This window comes from Ostrinia nubilalis, chromosome 26 (genome assembly GCF_963855985.1).
Source record: "Ostrinia nubilalis chromosome 26, ilOstNubi1.1, whole genome shotgun sequence".
Classification (NCBI taxonomy): domain Eukaryota; kingdom Metazoa; phylum Arthropoda; class Insecta; order Lepidoptera; family Crambidae; genus Ostrinia; species Ostrinia nubilalis.
The window spans coordinates 6,063,062-6,086,914 of NC_087113.1; the positions used below are offsets into that span (position 1 = coordinate 6,063,062).

General features: G+C 35.3%; 1 protein-coding gene across 1 annotated transcript in view; it reads right to left on the minus strand.

Annotated features, from left to right (window-relative positions):
- The window catches only part of LOC135084484 (irregular chiasm C-roughest protein), a 144,373-nt gene that overhangs the window by 45,935 nt on the left and 74,585 nt on the right, over nt 1-23,853 (minus strand). Inside the window, exons 8-11 of the mRNA XM_063979271.1 lie at nt 10,087-10,168; nt 9,759-9,844; nt 6,889-6,991; nt 5,585-5,718 (exon numbers count right to left, since the gene is read on the minus strand). Of these exons, the coding sequence (XP_063835341.1) occupies nt 5,585-5,718; nt 6,889-6,991; nt 9,759-9,844; nt 10,087-10,168 (405 nt within the window). The remainder of the gene's footprint in view (nt 1-5,584; nt 5,719-6,888; nt 6,992-9,758; nt 9,845-10,086; nt 10,169-23,853) is intronic.

The window sequence follows — 23,853 nt, forward strand, 5'->3', positions numbered from 1 at the left end:
GGTTCTTAAATGGTTCAGCCGTTCAGTAAATAATAAAAATTTAGTTATTAGTTAAAAGACAATGCCGGAAATTGGCGTCTTTTTTTTTCGCGCGGCCATCGACCAAACTTGGTTTTTTGATTACAAAATAGTGTAATATACCAAACTTACTATGGCATGTATACCTCTAAACTCAGTCTGAACTGAGTTACGAGCATTAGAAGTTTGATGATTTTCATACTAGATTTGCTTTTTGCGCGCAAAGTTTTGTAAGAAATTGCAACAAAATAGTGAGATTGTATGTGTAAACAAACAATACCATCCATTAAAAGCTCCAGACATCAGTATGGAGCAGAATCAGCGCAATAAAAAAATAGCGCAATATTTTGTTGCAATTTCTTACAAAACTTGCGCACAAAAAGCAAATCTTGTATGAAAATATCAAACTTCTAATGCTCGTAACTCAGTTCATACTGAGTTTAGAGGTATACATGCCATAGTAAGTTTGGTTTATTACACTATTTTGTAATAAAAAAACAAAGTTTGGTCGATGGCCGCGCGAAAAAAAAAAGACGCCACTTTCCATACAAAATCTGGCATTGCCATTTGAATGGACAATTTAGAAAAGGCATTCGATATCGATTCGGAATTGAGAATGTTACTAGGTATGCAAAATCACTTGAAACCTATGTTACAGTTAAGCTTTTACATTTACAAATACATTAGTTTTTATTTCATTCAAAAATACCCAGTAGTTATGATTTTATAGGCATTCAAAGTTCGCTTAAATATTGAGTCCCGCCGACGGTCACGTGACCCCGTGTGACGTACATTCACAGCGTCCGCTCACAAGAAAACGGATATAAACATACTTAAATATTTTTTTTTTGTAAATACAAACTTATTATACATATTAAGACCCAGACCCATCACAGAAATTAAAATTGAACCAAACCCAAACTTGATGCGATTGTGTCGTTTTATTGCGAATTACCTTCCAGCTCCATCATTAGACCCCGATTACTATATAGAATTAAAATACTCATCAATACAAAACGAACGAGCCCAAACTCGATGCATTTAAGTCGTTTTATTATAGAGTTCCTATGGCCACCTTCCAGCTCCATCATCAGATCAGCTCCATGTCATCATAATATTGCATGGTCATCCAAATCACATGTGTTTGCGAAATTTCAGCTTAATCGGTTGCCTGGAAGTGGGTCTTAATTCAGCTTGCAAGATTCCACCCATACAAATATGAGCCAGTCGTTGTAATATGACGTCACGCGCATAAAATGGCGGGCCGGCCGCCGCCCGCACTTTTAAAATTCAATATCTTGGAAACTAATTGACGTATCGAAATAATTCTTTCACGTGTATTTTTTATTTTTAACAGAGAATACAGAAAGCTAAAAAACAAAATTAGTGAACATTCTTCAATCCCCGTTGACAAAGTAATAATCGTGACAAATGCAATTTTGCAATCGCTTCACGGAGCGAAGTAGCTATGGTGACATTATTTATTATACAGGTGTGATTTTTTTTTAAAAGTACCTCTGTCTGTCTGTCTTGCTTTCACGCCTAAACCACTGAACCGATTTTGATGAAATTCGGCATAGAGATAGTTTGAGTCCCGAGAAAGTTTTTATCCCGGTTTTTGAAGCAAGGACGCGCGCGCGCGATAATATTTTTCTATGACAGAAAAATTTCCACGCGGGCTAAGCCGCGGGCGGAATGCTAGTATATTTATAAACTCGACTGTGCCTACATAAAAATAATTCGTAAAACTGGGTACAGAACAGCCAAAGGCTTCATAGTAGGTGCAATACATTTGTTTTTACGACGGACATTGATCGGGGAATATTCTCGTATCCGCTCGACTTTTTGTTTCAATTTTCAGCTCGCAACTCCATTTAGATTTCAATGTATCTGTCGATCGGATTGTCAATCAGAATACTTTATTTTATTTCATAACTAGCTGACCCGGCGAACTTTGTTCCGCCTTAATGGCAATAAATAAGCAGACTTTTTTTTATTTCGACCGGGATAAAAAGTATCCTATGTCCTTCTCCTGGCTCTAAACTACCTCCCTGACAATTTTCAGCTAAATCGGTTCAGCCGTTCTTGAGTTATAAGTGGTGTAACTAACACGACTTTCTTTTATATATACAGTGTGAGTCACGTTAAAGTGTACATATGAAAATAGATGAAACTAGACCTATTTTTATCGACAAAAAAGAGGTAAAAAAATTTTTGAGATTTTTTTTTAATTTTTTATAGAATTCTTTTTCTTCCAATTACTTATTGTAAAGAAAACGTAATAACTTTTAAACTAAGCGGTATATCCTGATAAAATAAAAACAGTAATAATGCTAAATAACAGGCGATACTAAAAAAACCGGCCAAGTGCGAGTCGGGCTCGCACACCGAGGGTTCCGCCGTACAAACGTAGCGGTTTACAATTTATGACGTATTAAATCAAATTACTTACTTGATTCCGTTGCGAGTAGTGGCGAATTTCAAAATATGCGGTATGATTATTTTTTATTTATTAATTTTTCCTATATTTGCATTATAGGTAGGTACCTACCTCAGCGTTTTGAATTTTTGCGTTGATTTAGAATTTCTCACAGTTTAGAGGCAATTAGATTTAAGAAGTGTTTGATATGAATTTCAACTTTAATATCTCTACGCGTTCATGTGAAAAAGGGTAGGTAGTAAGTTTATAATTATTAAAAAAAATATTTTATGTCATGTAAGCAAAAAAATAATATTTTAAATTTTATATAACTTCAAATTTATCATTTTCGCAATTTTTCCTTTATCTGTACTATATAACGTTGCTTCGTGCCGAATTTCAAGATTCTGAGTTCACAGGAAGTACCTTGTAGGTTTTGATTCCCTAGCGTGTGACGGAAATTCGTCTAAGGTGTCGGTATAAACTGCTGTATCTTTTGATCGCGTTAACTTAGAAGTTTGATTTTTTTACTTCTTAAAGGGACAATAGATCTAGGTATTTGGTATAAATTTCAATTTGATACCTTTATTCGTTCGTGAGAAATAAGGTAGTAAGTTTCATTTTATTAAAATATTTTTATTATATTATATAACTAAAAAAATGTAATTTTCGCAATTTTTCCTACATTTGCATTATATGACAATGCTTTATGCCAAATTTCAAGATTCTGAGTTTACGGGAAGTATCCTGTAGGTTTTGATTCCTTTGCGAGTGTCGAAAATTTGTTGAAAATATCGACATAATCGGCTGTATCTTTTGATTGGCTTGACTTAGAAGTTTGATATTTTCACAGCTTAAAGGGACAATAGACCTGAGTATTTCATGTGAATTTCAGCTTGATACGTTCACGCGTTCTTGAGATAAAGGGTCTTGACAGACGGACGGACGGACAACAAAGTGATCCTATAAGGGTTCCGTTTTTTCCTTTTGAGGTACGGAACCCTAAAAATACATAAAATACACAAAACATGCCAACAAATAATAAAAAAATATACTTTTTGAAAAAAATCTGCTTTTAAATTCGTGTTTTTTTGGTTATTTGATAAATTTCTCCAAAAAATGTCCCTATAACCGGTGGTTTTTATTACTTTGTATTATTCTCTATCGTATTATCTTTGTAAAACCAAAAATCGCATGTCTCTATCCCTATCACAACATTTGCTATGAGTGTTTGAACAAAGGCCTGCCACAACATTATTCTCCGCTGCAGGTAGAGAAAATTTTAATTTTAACTAAAATGCTTATTTTACTTCGAAATCTTTTGTTTTTATTTGAAATTTAACTTGTTTTTATCTAAATTACAAATCTAGAGCCATTTCCAGTTTCGTTGTTAACGAAGCGTTGAATAGCGCGCCCGGAGAGGCTTAGTTCAAACGATCATTGCAAATGTTGTGATAGGGATAGAGACATGCGATTTTTGGTTTTACGAAGGTAATACGATAGAGAATAATACAAAGTAGTAAAAACCACCGGTTATAGGGGCATTTTTTGGAGAAATTTATCAAATAACCAAAAAAACACGAATTTAAAAGCAGATTTTTTTCAAAAAGTATCATTTTTTATTATTTGTTGGCCTTTTTTGTGTAATTTGTGTATTTTTTTAGTATTGCCTGTTATTTAGCATTATTACTGTTTTTATTTTATCAGGATATACCGCTTAGTTTAAAAGTTATAACGTTTTCTTTACAATAAGTAATTGGAAGAAAAAAAATTCTATAAAAAATTAAAAAAAAATCTCAAAAATTTATTGACCTCTTTTTTGTCGATAAAAATAGGTCTAGTTTCATCTATTTTCATATGTACACTTTAACGTGACTCACACTGTATAGATAATAGCTAACCTTAAATGAAACTTAGGGAAAAGAACAAAGTTTGTGTCAGTTTCTTATTTAGTGCTCAATTTGTATTATTTAATGTTTGGAGTTGTAAATGGACCATTGACGATAAATATCTACACTAATATTATAGAGGAACGATTTGTATTTTAATGTTTGTTTTGAGTAAGCATCGAAACTACTGGATTTTAAAAATTCTTTCACATTGAGAACCGTATTTTTTTTTCTTTTGAACATAGGCACCTATTTTTTTGCAAATATTGAAATTTTTCACGACTTCACCTGTGTGAATTCGAGTCTGTCACAGAAAAGGATTATAGCGCGCATGCACCTTTTGAAAACCGTAAAACTTTCCTATTTTTTCCCTACGCGACGTCTCAATAGACTATCTTTAGACCAAATTGCATCTAGTGTTTACTTAGACACGTGGTTTAAGCGATAAAAGGTGACACACAAACAGTTGTTTAGGTTTATTCTATGTGCAAAATCTGTCAAACACTTAGTATGACTGTATGACTGACCAACCGAAACAAAGACATTCCACTTAAATGAATGATTTATAAAGTGTGATTGAATTGTGCACTATAAAAGATTGATTTCTGGCAATAAAGAACATTTATTGGTATGTTTCCCCCACGGGAAATCACAACAGGAGGGCAGTACTTTTGGGTTGCTATTTTTGTAATATTTGTCGGCCATTTTAGTTATACCACTTCATAATCAAGTGATATCATGTTTTTAACTAGTTAAGTCACAAAACAAATTTTAAGCCAAAGCAGTCATTGTTTCAACTATAATACGTCCACTGTTGAATAAAGACCTCCCCCAATGTTTTCCAATCACCGCTCATCCAGGTGCCCGCGACCCTCACCAGACCGGAGGTCCACTGAGTCGGAGGCTATCCTACATTATGTCTTCCAGTCCGCGGTCGCTACATGAGAACTGCCTGAGCTACCATCAGTTCTACGAGCTATGTGTTCCACCTACTTCCATAATGTCGGACTCCTCCTATGTTCTTCTGAATAATTTCGTTGCGGGTCCAATGACAGTATAACTTTCCCCCAGGACAAACTTGGCCTTCACTGGTTGGGTTTTGTATCGAAGGTCAAGCTGTAGATCCTGGCTACACAGGAGTTGCAGCAATGGAAACGGGAGGTTGAAATAGTCCCAACCACTGCCATCTAAGTTTGACAATTCCGCGGGCTATGTCGGTTATGTTGGTAATCCTATAGATAGCTAAAACAGTACTTACAATCATCTGGTCTTCTTCATGATGGAGCCAGTTAATCTCAGGAGTGGGATGTCCATCCACGTCACAGCTGAGAGTGATGGGGGTGCCTATTTCTGCTTCCACGTCCCTCGGCCTGTTTCGGAATGATGGTGCATCTGTTGGAAAAAGGAGTACTTAAGTAAGTTACAAAAAAGTTTCAACAATATTTTGTTTACAAATGCGATTGAAGCTACGATAGCCGAACGATGAAGGGGTTGGACTGGCCGACTCGTGATACAAGGAACGCGGGTTCGAATCCCGCTGCCGCTCGACTATTTGTGGTGATCTCACTCGTGACACAAGCACATTTAGCTTAGTACGAGGGGCTAACGGGACTAATAATAATCTTAAAAAAATCGGACGCCCAAAGTGAAAAAGTACTTACGTAAGTATGTAAAAAATCTTAAGAACATTATAGATTTCCATTGATTTGTCTGTTAAAATTACTTTGGAATGACAACCAATTTGAAGGTGCCTTTCGGAGCCATAACGGACAGCAATGGCGTTTCGTGGAGGACATGTTAATAAGTAGTTTTATGTGACAAAAACAGCTGTTAATTCAACATTTACACCCTGATACCCTATACACAGTATTTAAAGTAATTGGGTATTTGCCACCACTCCCCAATAATTCTAAAGCACAACTTTTTAAAAAGGCACTTCATGACAGAAAAGAATGTTTGGTTACAGCTTACACAAAAAAGTGACTGGCGAACTAAGTGTTAACTATAACCAAACTAAGTCTAACTCACTACTTACAGAATAATTATTCGGTGTGTATGACCAAAGTGTTCGTTGGTCAGGTCACTTTTGTTGTGTAAGCAGTAACCAAACATTTTTTTCAGTGATTCTGGTCTTAAAAACTTAATTAATTCTGAATTATCTGTTAATTAAGATTTTTGGTTGCATTGTAATTGAAAAAAGTAGTTTAATTGAGTTGACAAAATAGTGACATCAATGGCTAGTATTGCCATACAAAATCTAAAAAGAGTCTCGTTTTGACAGTTTTAAAAAGTACGTCAATTGATTGGTGGTGGCAAATACCCTATTCTCCAAAAATATTTCAACATTTTTCATACAAAGTATAACCACACTAAAATATTTTTGATAATGCACTATAACAATGAATAATGTATCATCATCATCATTTCAGCTATAGGACGTCCACTGCTGAACATAGGCCTCCAATGATTTCCATAATGACCGGTTGGTAGCGGCCTGCATCCAGCGCCTTCCTACCTTCATGAGGTCGTCAGTCCATCTCGACTGTAAATCTACATACTTACATGTTATTTCTAACGTTTCAGACTCCTCAGTTTTCCCCACATCGTTGAAGACTTGGCATTTTACTATGGCGTCGCTGTATTTTCTTGTAATATTGTAGATTTTCTGGCAACAAAATAACATCATTTATTCAAGGCATCACTACATGGGCCTACAATTTACTAGATGAAGATGAACTTAAGATGTGTTGTAGTAATATGAGAAAACATATTTGCGCCGAAAACGGTTTTCTAGTTAAAATTCTAACTGAAAATTTTTCATTTTTAAATCGATATTAAGTATTTAAGTAATCTGAACTGTTTATCATTTAAATTAAATAATGTCGTCGTATCAATGATTTTCAAAAAAAAGCTAAGAAATAGATTTATGCCCGTTTTCACCTTCAATCCCTAATTTTTAAGTGACCCATGAGAACAAAATTCGTCATGTGTTACCATAGGGGTCACTTAAAAATAGGGGAAAACGGGCTTTAGCTGTTTGTTGTAATTTTTTATGTGGTACCACATAAAAAATTACACAGTTTATACAAAACGTATACTATGTTCGCTACTATGAAATAGTTTTCATTTCTTATTTTCAACAAATATCGGTTGTTGAATTTGTAGAGTTCGAATTTCGACGAAATATTAGTTGTCCAAGGCTGAATTGAACTCGTTTCAGTGTATAAGAACTAATTATAATTATCAGAATACCACTATTATTTCCTATTGGCTTTCGTGAATATTTCATAGTAAAGGAAACCTATGTTTCCAATTAAGTCTGTCCCAGGTAAAGACAGACACATGTTATAGCACATAGTAATAGTTAAGGCTATCTACAAACTTAAGATTAAGTATTATTATAATGGTCTTCTTGTCACATTTCAACAGAAAACTCTTAGGCTGGGTTGCACCATCTTGTCTTAACATAATTAATTTGTCATTGTCTTAACTTTAACCGTAAAAAGGTTAAAAGTCTATAAAATTATCAAAGTCCATACAAAAACACCGGTTAAAGTTATAGTTACCATTAAAGTTAAGGTGGTGCAACAAAGGCTAAATAATGTCTCGCTTTTTCTCAATACTGATTAAGTTTTTTATTAAAGAGCCAACATTGTTATTATTGTTATTACTTATATCAACTGTACACTATAAGTAGCTACTTTTTATGTACACATTGTATGTTAACATTATAATACTTTCTATATAAAAAGAAAACCATTTTCCATGCAAGTGTCAGTAATTATTTTTATCTGTATCTCTCCTAAGGATAGTCATATTAGTCATAGCGTAAAGACTTTCCTTTTGAAAGGCGTTAGGGGATACAAATCCAAAACGAAGAGGACCCTTCGAGATACAATAACAAATTGGAATTATTATCTCCGCTAGTCTGCGTCAGGCCTAAGCCCAATCAATTGCTATCAGTAGGTATATTGGATGCAAACACATTGACGATCGTCGGTCAGTCGGCTTCCCTTTCTGAATTAATATCACTCAGGCGTAGGCATACGCTTCGGTGGCTGGACATAACATGTCGAAATATCGGTAAGCTGTCGGTGCTGAAGGTCATGTTTGATGAGCATGATGACATAATACTAGTAGAGATAGGTGACCGTATATCGTGCCGAATAACGCCTAATCGATAAAACTGTTCATCGAAGTCACAATTCATCGACTAAGCGCTCCTGCACACGATTTTGATATTATAAGCATATTTTTTTATAGAAAACACCAAATCAACTAAGTACAAATGTCTTTTTGCGTTTTGTTTTCAGTAAAAGGTACTGTAAAATTTTTGAAAATCCGTAAGATTTTTTTTCATACGAAAATATTTTTTCCACAATAAAAGATGTTTTCTTTTAATTAGCTCTACAACTTCTTCGCGGATATTGTCTCAGCCACGAAGAAGCAGTTCAAGAAACTAAATAACTTTTATCAACAATTTTTCCGTAAAATTTTAAGGCTCGTCATATTTTAACGGTAATTTTTGACGTTTGTTATAGTTGGAGTAAGATGGTGCAACCTAGCCTAAGAAGAAAAAATAATTATAGTCTATCCAATATAGCTTGATTAGAATTACAGCTGCCATCAAAAGTAACGACATAACTTTGTAGTAGCGATCAATGAGAGCTAAATATTGGCGGACAAGAAATATATCACGTCTGACCTACAAACAATATTTTCGACGACAGTGCTTCCAATAAAAATGTTAATTTCGTGTAAATGCAGCGTTAAATTACACCAATAAGTAGTAATTCGAAATTATAAAAATCAAACTAGAGTATTAACGACGTCTCTACAAGGTTATCTCGAGTTACAAAAATGTTAGTGTTGGGACATATCAACAAATGTCATATTAAATTAAAACTAATTTTTTAACATATTTAACAAAAAATTTTTCTAACTAATTTTTTAACATAATTAAGTCAAGTTATACGTTTTTCTAAATGTTCACTATTAAAAACCAAAAAACATTTCATTCTTAAATAATCAAACATCGGAAATCAATCACCGGTAATTTTTTGGGTATTCATAGCACCGTTGCTCTAGAAGAGATGCCCACCGCCCTCTAGCGAGAGGAAAAAACCACTGAAGAACACTGATGATAATGACTACGACTTAGGTTGTACACCCTTGACATTAATTTTAAATTTTACTGTCTTTAAATTTAAATCATAAGTGTCATTTTTATGAATAAAGATAATGAAGAAAAATTGGGTGCATTTTTTTGTATCATTTTTTCGAAAACTTATCGATACATCTATGTGAACCGTACGAAACATACCCAGTACTAGTCACATTCGTTTGACAGCCGTCATTCTAATCAAGCTATATTAGATAGACTATAATGCTATGTTTGTGAAGTGAATATTTTAATGAACCCTAATACTTACAATTTCAGTCGTATTTCCAACGATGGCGTCGTCGTTCAGATACCACTTGAAGGTGAGGTTGGATGGGTTGGCGTCAGCTCTGCATGCTGAAAAAACAAAACTAATTAAAACTGCTTTTCAGTTATCGCTAAAATAATATTTTGTTTGCCTATATTTCTTAGACTGGGTTCTGGTGCTCACTAAGAACCGATTTTACGAAACTACACCCCTAAGGGGGTAAAACGGGATCTACGCGTACAAAGTCGCGGGCGGCCGCTATTATGGTAATAAAATAAGTAGTGGCACTTTGATTAAACAGTGCCTTTTCAAATACAAAATCAAATCTTACCAATAGTGACGTCGCTGCCTTCAGGAATTTTTCCGTTCTTTTTGTTCTTTATGAATATTTTCACCTTCGGCGCGTATTTGACCTGTTGACAAACATGACAAAGGACAATGACCAAAAGTGGTCCAAAAGTCCACCACTAATGAGACCTATATTGGCTTATAGTCCATTAAATAGAGATTAACTTTCAGTATGGGACGAAAAAAAAAATAAGCTGTCAGTAAAAAGTTATGACCGTATGAAAAATTGTAGTAGTTTACGCGCTAATCTAAGGAACTAAGTACTGGTCCGATTTGAAAAATTATTTTTGTTATGGATAGCCCATTTATCAAGGATGGTTTTAGGTTATATAACATCACCCTACAACCAATAGGGGCGGAGCAGCGACCACCCTGACCCGACCATAATTCCAATATTGTTGTCCTTCTTCTGAGCTTATTTTTTTTCTTTTAGCGATAAAATCTAACACGGCACACTAAGCGACATGACATAACATGCATATATTAATCCTAAATGTGCGATGGATAGAATGATATCAAGAACATTTTTTGGATGAAATATAAAAAACATGACTTTTCATTCAGTCATAACTTTTTACTGACAGCATATTTTTGATTGCGGTTTGGTTATATTGAATCAGTATTTAGTAGACTATTTTACTACATAGGTCTCGTTAGTGGTGGACATTTGGACCACACTCCATACATTTTTGGTCATTGTCCTTTATTTTATTGAATTCCTTGGGAAAATAAAGTACGGAAAGGAGAATGCCCAAAAGTGGTATCGCTCGAAATCTAATTGTACATTGAGGGTACCACACCGTAAATTCCTTTCTTCATTTGTAATGATTTGCGAAAGTAGTAAGAAATTGTAAAACCTCCGGAATAAAATCCGATTTTAATAAAAAGTATTGTAACAATGAGCTGCAATCAGCAACACCTATCACCGAGCAACGACACTACGTAGTTCGCACGGTTGTCAATAGATGGCGCTGTTCGTAGTTAGCTCGCGGTATCATTTGATTTTTTCCTGTCCTTAAGTAGTCAGGGCTAACCACAAATCCCTTTCCCCTTGCAAAATGGTATAAATAACATTGGTATGCACGCAAGATTATTTTGTGTTTATATCTGATCCTTATCAAATAACGCTAGCTTTGGCGTAGCTAGGGTTTTTTTTAGGCAGGGTAACTATCCACAAATATAAAACAAGTATTCTAAGGTAAAACCTGTAGCTATGCCAATGGACACCATTCATTTCACTTAAACCAAAATTACTTCAAAGTCCGGAGTTTTATAAAAAAAAAACAACTGTGCCAAATAGTCCTGTATGCATACTATAAATTAAGCTTTATTCGATTAATGTACAATTAATTTGATAGCGATACCAACTCCCATAGTCACTTGGGCATTCTCCTTTATTGGACATTTATTGGGAAATTATACTACGGATATTTTCCAGGTGTTATTTTCGGTGTGAAAGTTCTTTGTGAATGTCACGATATTCATAATATTTTCACCTGTTCTTTGCTTAAATTATTTTTGGGTATTTTATTCTTCAGTTTTTTTCCTGCTGTAATAAGCCGACAACGGATGTCATTTACATTCACAAAATATAAACTGTATAACCTAAAGATGTCCACTGCTGGACTCTGCCTCCCCCAAGGATTTCCACAACGACCGCATTCTTCTCATGATACAGGAGGCTTGTCTACACTACGTTTAGATCATAACATTAGAGTCCTTGTTCTAAAATAAAATTCATAAAATTCATTTATTTTTGCAAATAGGCTTTTAAAAAGCGCTTTTACACGTCCCAATATTAACCCTACCACTGCTTCGGGACAATAAACGGGCCAGTGCTGAGAAGAAGCAGCGCAAGAAACTCAGACACTATTGTCGGCCTCCTTTTCAAGGTTTTACAGTCTTTAACATATACAAATTATAGTCATAAGTATTGATGCGAGCTAGGTAGTTAAACATTCCAAACATTTCTATCTTTTATAATCATCAACTTTATAGTAGCCCTTTTTCATTAAGGTGCTTTTGATATGTGCTTTAAATTTATGAATGGGCAATTCTACAACAGTTTGTGGTAATTTATTGAAAAGTTTAAAACATTTCCCCATAAATGAATTACCAATATTGTGCAGTCTGAAATTTGGAACGGCAAGTTTTTTTTCTATGTTTATGTTTCTATGTTTCAAATATCAATTTTTAATACGAAACGAACCTTCGGGACAGCGCAAATGTAGTAATTGCACTTTTCGAATACGGTACATCATAGCCAAAAAAAACAATTTTACAAAAATCAGTCAAAAGTGGTTTTGACTGGTTATGAGTTTTGATATAATAAGTAAAGTACAAGACACAATTTACGCCTTTAAAATGCTGTAAGCCTAACACTACATAAAAAGAACACGTAAAAGTCCTCACATAACGCATAATATGTTTGAAACCCCCTTATTCCCAGTTGCATAGAATTTACATTTATTTGTTTTCGTCCTATAAAAGCCCGGACATGACCGAATGGATTTATTCGCTTTTTAATAATAGACTCCTAAACAAGCGCGACTATAAACGAAATTCATGGCTTTGGTAGTGCACGACTAAAAAAATTGGAAAGTGTGGGATGAAATTGCAAACGGGGTTCTGTTCTGTTAAAAAAGGGTGGGTTTTCTGGGACCCATATAGTTGCAAAATCTGGGCACGGATACCGAGGTTTGTAAAAGCTCCAAAGATCTATTTATTCTTATTTTAAGGCAGCAATGTAACTCTTTAAAGACTTGTAGATAGGCTTTCATCATCATTTCAGCCACAGGATGTCCACTGCTGATCATAGGCCTCCCCAATGATTTCATGATCATCGGGGGCGTTGCCATTACTCGTCACCATAGAGATATAGAGAGATACCAACTAATGCGCTGAGTTCGAAACTCAGTGTCGCTTATGAAATTCACGCACACGAAGTAATCAAAATATGTGCTCATTATCCACTGCGCTATCAGTACTCAACGTTCGAATAAGCAATGTAAATTGTTTGCATTATGACGTCGCTGCAGTCATCATTGCATATGTTACTGTAAAAGCTCGAACTATGGTTAATCTTAAGATTTAAGTGTAAGTCTTAGGATTTACCGACATCAGTTGGTAAATGTAAGTATTTCTGAAAATACGACGATTTTTTCGAGCTTTTACCATTCGAATTCAGTATATGCTAGGTTTTACCTCCGTCAGCTGGTAGATGTTGGTTTTAGGAATAAAACAATGAGTTATTCTTAATTACTTACTTTAATCAATTATTAGACAAAACAGGTTCATAGTATTATAAAGGTATCATATGATAGTAATAAGTACAAACTACATAATACCAACTTCTTTTATTCGTTTCGTGTTGTTATTGTTTATAATTTGTGCTTACTGTGTTCAATAAATTATATTTCTTTCTTTCTTTCTAACTTATTTAAATTATTTTGAAAAACCGGCCAAGTGCGTGTCGGACTCACGCATGAAGGGTTCCGTACCATTGATTTATGATTTTTTTTAAATTTAAGTTATTTGTATGAAAGATTACGCGGTAATAAGCGGTTTACGATTTACGAGGTATTAAAAAAAACTACTTACTAGATCTCGTTCAAAACAATTTTCGTTGGTAGTTTTTATAGTAATGTACTTACATCATAAGTTTTTTTTTAGATTTTTCATTTTCTTATTTTGGAAGTGGAGGGGGGACCAATTTTTTTCCACTTTGGAAGCGTCTGTCACGCAAACTATTCGGTTTAGAAAAAAAAATATTATAGAAACCTCGATATCATTTTTGAAGACCTATCCATAGATACCCCACGCGTATGTGTTTGATGAAAAAAAATTTTTGAGTTTCAGTTCTAAGTATGGGGAGCCCCCAATATTTTTTTATTTTTTTTTATTTTTGCATCAATATCTTAATGCGGTTCACAGAATACATCTACCTACCAAGTTTCAACAGTATAGCTTTTATAGTTTCGGAAAAAAATGGCTGTGACATACGGACGGACAGACGGACAGACAATGACATGACGAATCTATAAAGGTTCCGTTTTTTGCCATTTGGCTACGGAACCTTAAAAACACATAACTTATATCTCTGAATATCTCAATCTCTATCATATCAATTAGCTTTTCTTCGCCGCCTATAGTCAAAATATCATACTAATAGCGTTTTATACGCCTGTATGAACAGCTTCCTTCTTTTTAATGTTCTTTGCAGTTTTTACTTCCTCTAATGTTTTGTTTTTCAACATTTACCGTGCCATTAATGTAAATCCTAAGATTTACCAACGAAATGGTGGTAAGAGTTCGAATCGCAAACCTTTTGGGACATTTACCATTAGGAATTGGTAGATCTTAGGTTTTACTGGAATATCTTAGGATTTACTGCAATTCGAGCTTTTACAGTAACACATACACGAGAAATGTGTTTTGTTTTTGGGCATATTGATGCGACACCGGCCCCGCCCCCTTATTACATCTCCCTTTAGTTTCTGTGATCTATGCTCGTCACGCTTGGCTAGGTAGGCTGTACAATGAACTGAAGTTACTTCTTTTAAGTATGACTTGTAACTCTTTTTATTTATGAGGACTTATAAAACATTGTAATAATTTGTGGTTTGGAGTTATTTTTCAAACAAGTTGTCTAGTAGACTACTTAAGTAAAAGCTATATTCTACCTACGAAACCTCTTTATTATTGGAAAATGTTCGTACTACATTATGTACACGCTAGCATGTGTTTTATAGTGGCGCATCTCTAAACAACGCTATAAATAAAGCTGAAACGGTGTGGGAACTGCAAAAACCCGTAAACTCCACGAATAATAGATGAGAGACAGTTTCAAAAACTGCTTTTTAATAGCCTGCTATTTTTTGTAATCCATCCCCTATACCAGGAGTGGATTACAAAATGTTTCATCTAAATGAAACTGTATTTTGTGTAAAGAACTCGGATTCGAATGTGAATAATGTCCAGTTTTTGTTTTACGTTCGAAATTTGAATTTTAAATATTTAAAACAGATGAAAACAAAAACATTCGTATTGGGTTTCGATGTAAAATAATAAAACCTTTTAAGCTTCAAGTTCAACTTTTTTTTTCTTTTACTCCTCAAATATTGGCCAGTGTTACATACTCCTTGAAATACAAAGCGATGTGCGATGTTTTTTCATATTTTGAATTTGGAATAGTTTCTAGAAATAGATCTCATATTTTTAGCGATTTAGTCGCTTTTTAGAAGTTGAATGTAACGACCACACATTCCACACCGCACACTTAAAAATGCCAAACGCGATGATTGAGTCGCTTCTCGGAAGCTGGACGCAGCGACAGCAGCCAAAACGCGCGATTGCGATACCATATCAAAACGCATGAAGTCGCGAAATCGTGATACTGTATCAACAGAGTCGCTAAAACGCGCGATTCTAGTTTAAATAGTCGCCTAGAACGCATTTTTTATGCAAGGCAGGTATTTGACCACAATCGCACCTGATGTTAAGTGGGATGCAGTCTAGGATAGTACATATCTGCCCTGTAAGTGCCTATTCACTCTCGAAAAAACCCGGATTATAGTTTTCGGGAAAGACAGCAGCAGGCAGCGAATTCCAGTCCCTAGCTGTTCGCATTATAAAAGCATGAAGTCGCCGAATCACGACTGCATCGATACAGTTGCAAAATTGCCGATCGCCGAAGCTAAAAGTAGCATAATCTGCAGTGACCCAGTGATAAAACTACCAAAAATAAAAAAACTGGATCTCCCATGTTTGCAACTGTAACTATGAAACCATCAGAGTTTTATCACGAGTCGGTATCAAAGCAGTATCGATTCGACGTTGCCAAATTGGTTTGCTGGTCGATATTAGTTCTTTTGATGGAGAACCGTCGAAATACGGGCCAATCAGAAATGTTAGGCACCGAGAGTTATAATAAAATCTTTCACGAAACGAAACAAGAAAGACAGTATCTATGTATAACATTGTTTATTTCGTAAATATTCGTTTAAGAGCTTTTTTACGCTTTGAGATTATTTACAACGTACTTTACAAATTCATGACTGTACTGTTAAGGATTTAAAATAATCGAGGAAAACCTTGTTTGTTCTTGTTTTTTTAATAAAGTAATATTATTAGACATTTTGCGAATATTAAGAAAAGCGGCTTTCAGGTACTTGCGTCAGTATTATTACTGTTTCAAAATAACCCTTTCATTTATTTTTGTTAGTCGTAACAATAAATAAACCAAATTACTTTAACCTAATTTTGTTTAAAAAATGTATAACAAATTTTTATCACTTTATTCGACAAAATATGACAGCACAAAAAACAATCGTTATAAGGTAAACGTACAGTAACCGTCCAGTTTCGATATCAAAGCCATATCGGCTGATCGTAAAAAGTAATTGGGCCGCCATGAAAGGGTTCTTATTTTACGGCCGCCGAAAAAACATGATAAACAAACCAACCTTTTCCGTCATATCTGGATGTAGGGTAGCTGGAAGGTTTAACGTGTTTTTTTAATATTTTGGGTCAAGCGGTGGATGATATTTTTAATACAGCCTGTACGTAGAGTAGATATAAGGAAGAATTAATAAAATACATAATAACAGTGGTGTTTGAAATAAAGGAATTATGTTCTGACCATCATTAATTTAATTTTGGATAGATCCAGTTAATTCTGTAACTTATTTATTGATACCGTTGGATAGAGCTCGTGAAGCAATTTTAGGATCAGTAGCCAGTTTTACGATAATTGTGTAGTATTTAATATTATGTGGCTGTACCAAATGTATGGAAGCTGGAAACATTGAATTTTCGGATAGATCCAGTTTATTCTGTAACCTATTATTGATTCTGTTGGATAGAGCTCATGAAGCACTTTCAGGATCAGTAACTTTTTTTTTAAAATCTTGTATAGTTTAGAAATAATCGAGTTAGATCACTTATCGTTTCCACCCTGTGTAAGTAATATGAATGATAACATTAATAGCAAATTGTGTTGAAATACTTTTTCGATAGTCTGAATAAAATTCCACGCCAGCGAAGCTAAAACGACGAATTTATTTTCAGTTACTGAAACTTACATAAGTATCTATGACTAATTCAATTGATAAAACTCCATTTCATCTACCATATCCAGTAGTACTAAAGTCTGCGTGCTATAATAATTCGCTTTTAACAGTCTCTTCCATGGACAATAATTTTTATGGCACAACGTGATGGGGCTTTAGCTATTTATGTATGTTCGTTTTATCCCTCTGTCTGTTCGGGTGTCATAACACTTAACTTTGATATGTATGATATTATTAGAAATGGACAGAATTAAGTTTACGATGTCATAGAACATTATTGGAGTAATAATGGTACTGATTTTATTGTTATGAACTTGGATAGTATCATCATTACCAGTATCATCAGTATATCATTTTTTTTTATTTATTATTGTTTCAGCCACAGGAAGTTCACTGCTTAACTGAACATAGGCTTGCCCCAATGAATTTTGTGTAATATGCTGGATCGTGAAGCAATTGACATTCTTATAGTAAAATATAATAATATCCTTGTGATATTTAGGTGGTCACGTTATCGGTTTTTTAGAGAATCATCAAAACCTGCAATATCACAAGATTCAAGGCAATAAATTTTGCTTAGTTTAGGTATCATTAATTACTTTCGCACACTAACCTTAATTTTATTGAAACTAAACTTGTACGTGTTTAGGCTAAGTTTTTATACAGTAATAAATTTATTCTTATTATTTATTATTCATCACATCAAACTTTTTAAATTAACTATCTTGTAACTTCTTTTCTTCTTCTTCTTTCTTCTCGTTCAGTGTGATAACATAATTGAACGAGTCATAAAAACCGTCATTACGTGAAGTTGTTCTAAATTTCAAGTCTATCAAGTAGCATGATTACGAGTACACCTAAAACTACTTAAAACAGATCTTTCAAACCTCGTACGAATCCCAAAACGTTCTGACTCTTAAAGCATGAAGTCCTAAAAACATACATCAAAAACCAGAAAAATATACACAACAAACATGATAAGAATGACGTAACAAATCACGCTATCCTCAATATGGAACATCACCCCCTCAACAAAAACGTCAAACATATATCCAGTGATAAAAACAACAGCTCAATTCTGGTTGTTATAGAAAACAATATATTTGTCGGGGAACCTGATACTGTATGAAAACTGGGAAATCTATACGTTACAGTTCTATCTCAATATTTTATAAGACCCCCAGATCGGGCGATTGCTTTTTCGCGAGATGTTAGCGAGTGTGGAGAAGGCATCGGGTTTATTTTTAATACAATCGATAGTATCTTTTGTATTTTTATTGGTGCTAAAATTTTCGATTTGCATGTTACAAGGTAATTTGCGAATAGGATATTGAAATTTTAGTACTTTTTTCTTCTTTGAGATCTTTATTAAGCTTCATTTGTTGGGACTGCCCTGATATATTATCTTTATTTTTTTTCTGATTGTAAGGAGGTTGTTTACTACGTTTATTTTTAGATTATTCTACTATTAAATGAGTAATAAGGCCGATGAACCCTGTCAGACTTTATGAATATCGCAGCCATATTACTTTAAAAATCAGGTTGATGTAATTCTTTGTTAATTACACATTTGAAAGTGTTTATTCTGAAAATGAAACCCAAGACTTTTAGCTTGAGAGTTCAACTTATTATGGACCCATCACACTACCACAATGTAAATAAGATCTATGCCACAAATACAACATCAACTGGTGCTTGGCAATTAAGTAGTTCGGTAGTTCAATGTAATATTGAACTACCGAAGACGGACAAAGAAGTTTTTTTACAATCTTTTTTTTCTCAGAAACATTTTGCAAGTGAACTACCTGTATCTAAACCACTAACACCATAAACTGCTATATCAGCAGAGCTGACACCTAACATTAATTTTCCACGTTGCTGCACCGTCGAGGGGGAAACGTCCGTTTTTGTTTATCCGAAAAATTTCTTAGCTTCGGCGAAACCAACGCGTGCAGATCGCGTTGGCGATAGCGATCACTGTGCGAGCATAGATGGCCGCGACCAATGACAAGACGCGTTAAGCTCATTATCATAGCAGACCTATCAACTCGGAAAGGGATCAACACTGTATCGCCTTTCGCGCGCTGTCAATTGCGACGCGAGTCGTTTACGTTACGGTGCGGATAAAGGATGATGGGCACAAATGTATGGAAAGTGGTACCCGCTCCAATAGCCATAACCAATATATATTTTAAAAGGCCTTTAGATGTAGGAAAATGTCTGCTATGGGGCCAGTTCTAATTCACGTTTTGAAAGCAGTAATTCCACTAAGTATTATAATGAAAGTATAACACAATCATCCATGTATACGAGTATGTATTATGACTACAATCTATTAATATAACTAAAAGAAGCATTGAAAAGGAAAGGATTATACCTACGATGAACTACCCGAGCTATTAGCCCTTTATTCGCTTTCATCATCATCATCATGATCATTTTAGCCATAGGACGTCCAGTTGAACATAGGCCTCCCCCAATGATTTCCACAATGGCCGGTTGGTGGCGGCCTGCATCCAGCGCCATCCCGCTACCTTTATGAGGTCGTCGGTCCATCTTGTGGGTGGACTTATTGGGTCTTGTGGGTTTATTCGCTTTAGCAACCCAGAATAAAACCATTAAGAAGTAATAAAACTTTAACCCCTTTATTAATAAAAGTTACACCCTAGTTGAACTCTGGCTTAAATTGTCATTTGGTATGGAAATGTCATTTTAATCCAAGGTTCTTCCTAGGTGTAACTTTTTATTAATAAGGGTGTTGTACTTCTTTAAATAAAAATATTTATTTCACAATTATCCCCATCAATAATTATAGAGTTAAGGAAGGATGCTGGAGCAGTAAACCCTTCCTGCCTCGCATAACCTAAGTACCATACGATGGACACGTATGATACTTCTTCTTCTTCTTCCTCGGTCCCTCACTGATGAGGATCGTGACCACAGATAGTGTTCATAAGCTGTGTGGACCGCACGATGCAAACTCCCGCCCACCGTCTTCCTCACCGTGTCCGACCATCTCGTCGGTGCCCTGCCCCGAGCGCGTCCCCCTTCATACTGTATGATACTTAGGTTACACAAAAAGTATCTTTATCTTCGAACGCAACCAGATGTGAGGCTGATGGCCATAGTAAATGTTGTTCGTCTTGGTAAGACCTTTCAAATGACACTACAAACATAACTATTGGAGCCGGGTACCATTCTGCAAAAAAGTATGTATATCTTCGTACACAACCAGATCTGAGCTTGGTGGTCATAGTAAAAGTTGTTCATCTTGGTAAGACCTTTCAAACGATACTAGACACATAATCTATTGGAGCCGGGTACCATTTTGCCCATTGTCCCTTGCGTTGCAGTATGGAGTTTCATACAAAGAACACTGACAGCCTCGAGTTGATAGGGTTACGATCTCTTTCCCGGTTGATAAATGTGCTACGTCTTTTTATGTGAACTTATCGCTACAAATTCATACAAGACATCTGATCGCCATCGCTATCGCGCACGCAGTCTCCACGCGTTGGTTTGATCGAAGCTTTAACTCCGCCACAGAACGGGGATACGTAACCATACGAGACCAGAATAAATAAACGGAAAGAAACAATAGCAATGTGTTAGTGGGAGTTAGGTGGGGGACGTTCTGTTTACTAATTAGGGGAAGGAAAGTTGCCGAGTAATATTTCCAGTAATAAACACCCAACATGGAGGCTGATATTGTTTGTGTTCGATTGGAGGCTGTTGGTTCTGCAAAATTAGTTTCTGAGATTTATTTCTTCTTCAGTTTTTATGTTTTTGTGGCCTTCAATTATTATAGTTGACTGATACTCAAGTGTGAATCTATATTCAAGACTAAAATAATTTCCAGATTCAAGTCTGTGTAAGGGCTCGTTCTCATGGAGGAGACGTCCCGTTTTTCTGCAGGGACCCGTTTGCAATGTCCAGCAGAAAATCGATTCGTTTGAATTTGTAATTCGAATTTCAAAGACACATACATGTGGATCCAGTATTGAAGGATCTCGCAAAACTGGATTGTCCTAGGGAGCCCTTATAGGAAGGCATAATTATTATTATGTTCATCAAATTAAAACGTTGTGTGGCTGAGCAAATGATGAAGTTTGCGTGTGGTCAAAATTTTGAAATTTAACCACAGATGGTATAAAAGCTTCAGTTTGCATTTTCTGAACGTTGTTTCGGTCTTTAGATTTTAGATTTTGTGTAGAATTACCTAAAAAGCACGAACAAAATTACCCCGCTTCACGTAGTAGAAATAATCGTGTAACTACTCCGTTCGTTTAAAGTTCGCAATATTTACTGTCTCAACTGTTGTACTCCAGCCCGTAAACTCATATTAGAACCGCAGAACGAAATTAAAGTTGTTACTTGCCGAAGCCGTAACTTCAAATCGTTTTCTAGAAACAGTGCAGTTTTAGAAATTTCACGTAAAGACGACAGCACATTAACGTATACATTTTCATTGTAAAATAGCTCCAATTACAACTGCATAAGATCCTACAGTAGACGTAGTGACTGGGGAACTTAATATACCGAAACAATGTCGTGAGAGGAACGTGACTCGAGTGAGATGTGGGCGTCCAGATATTTTGTGACAAAAGGTGTTATATTTTTTGTAATAATAACTTAACTACTTCATCTTTCTTATGGCCATCTTCTGCATACATACAGGCGTTTGTGAAATTCAGCATAAAATTATTTATGAGACGTACAACTCTTAGTTTAAAATAAAATGCATTCTGCAAAATAATAATAGATTTAATACTATTGCCTTATCTTCTTCTACATCTATAAAAGCGAAAAGTCACTGACTGACTCACTTACTCATCATGAAATCTCAGAAACTACAAATGCTAGGAGTCTCCAATTTTGCATGAGGGCTTCTTTTAAAACGTCTAGGTGCTCACTAAGACGGGATTTTGAAAAATTCAACCCACTAAGGCGGTATAACGGGATCTATGCGTACGAAGTCGCGGGCGGCCGCTGTTTCTTTTAAGACAAATATTTATTTGTGGTTTTTCACTTTTTTTATCTTTTGTGAAATATTTTTTTGACAATCAATTACTCTGGTACGCCCGAAGGCTGGCTTTTCCATCATAATTCCTCTGTTGCTTATGCATTCTAAGTTACCGCAAGACCCTATCACTCATCAGATGTTAATACAGTCGATTATTGGTATCAGGTCATGCATAATACAGGTCATGTATAATGCACCAGTCAATCTGTGCGATGCCAATTCGTAATCTATCAAATGCTTCAAGAATTATCGAATTAAAATAATGAAAACAACAATACTTTAGCGTAACGCATTTGTTTTGGACCCAATTCAATTTTATTCAGATCCAATCTGTTTTCCAATCATCAACATAGGAACCGTCACCATGGGGCAAACTTTTTTCGGCACAAAGTCACGTGGGCAAACTATCATGGCCGCCGTTACGTGGTAGAATGCAATCTTGTCGTTTGACAAATGCTGTAGTCCAACGGTCCCAAAATCGGTACACATTCCTCGCATACAATGGCTTGTCACGTAGGTGGTGCTGTACCAATATGTCGTCGATGTAAGCTTTAGAAACCAGATAAATGTATCACCGGGGATTCTGTTCGGTCAGGAAAGTTTTAGCGCGCTTTTGGGACCGAACGGCGTGGTTTTAATAATCTAAATATTTTTTATCTCATTTACGCTGTACAATAATTTTGCAAAAAAAAAAACAGTAAATGGTAAATAGTATGTCATTATTTTGCGACGATAGCCAAACGGTAAAGGTGTAGCCGACTCGTGATTTGAAGAACGCGGATTCGATCCCTCCTCTGCTCAAATATTGTGGTGAATGTTAATTTAAGGAGGGGTTAAAGGGATTAATTACTATTTATTAAGTATTTTTTATAAATAGAAAAAAAAAACCTTTTATCCAACTTTTTTCTATGAAGATCACATGCATATTTAAAACTTTTTTCCGTATTTCTTTAACTGAATTAGAAATGAGCTAACTCATGTAACTTTAAAAAAACATTACCAGTCGTCGGCAGTCGAGTAATTATAAAACGTTGAATCATTAGATAGTAAAATACAACTTAGCCGGTATTCACTTAGCTAATCTTAAAGTATCTCATTTGATCACGGAAGCTCAGGCCCATTTCTTTTACATCGAAAAAAGTATTTAATCTCAAACAGCTACAATAACTTCACCTAATTTGGATATATCTACGAATTCAAACGCTTACACCGATGGAATCTGAATTTATACCAGCGTTTAGATCTTTTACCGGATATGATTACTATTAAAGACAAACCATTGCTTTTTATTACCTTCACATTTCGTCTTAAGGACGTAGCACACCTATCAACCCGGAAAGGGATCGTAACCGAATCAACTCGAGGCGGTCAGTATTCTTTGTATGAAACTCTATACTGCAACGCATACTTATTCGCATCGTAACATAAACGTCTCGCTTCGCGGTTGACAGCGCGCGAAAGGCGATGACAGCTCACTAAAGGCGATATAGTTCCAAAATACTGAACTGTCCTATCCATGACATTGACAGTAGGGCGCCACACCGTCAATACCAGCCCCCCTAGACAAAACGCACTTTTTGATGGAATCGAAAATTGAATCCGTCAAAACTCCATACAAAAAAGGGGCTTTTCGACCACTTTTCGACTGGTTTGCGAT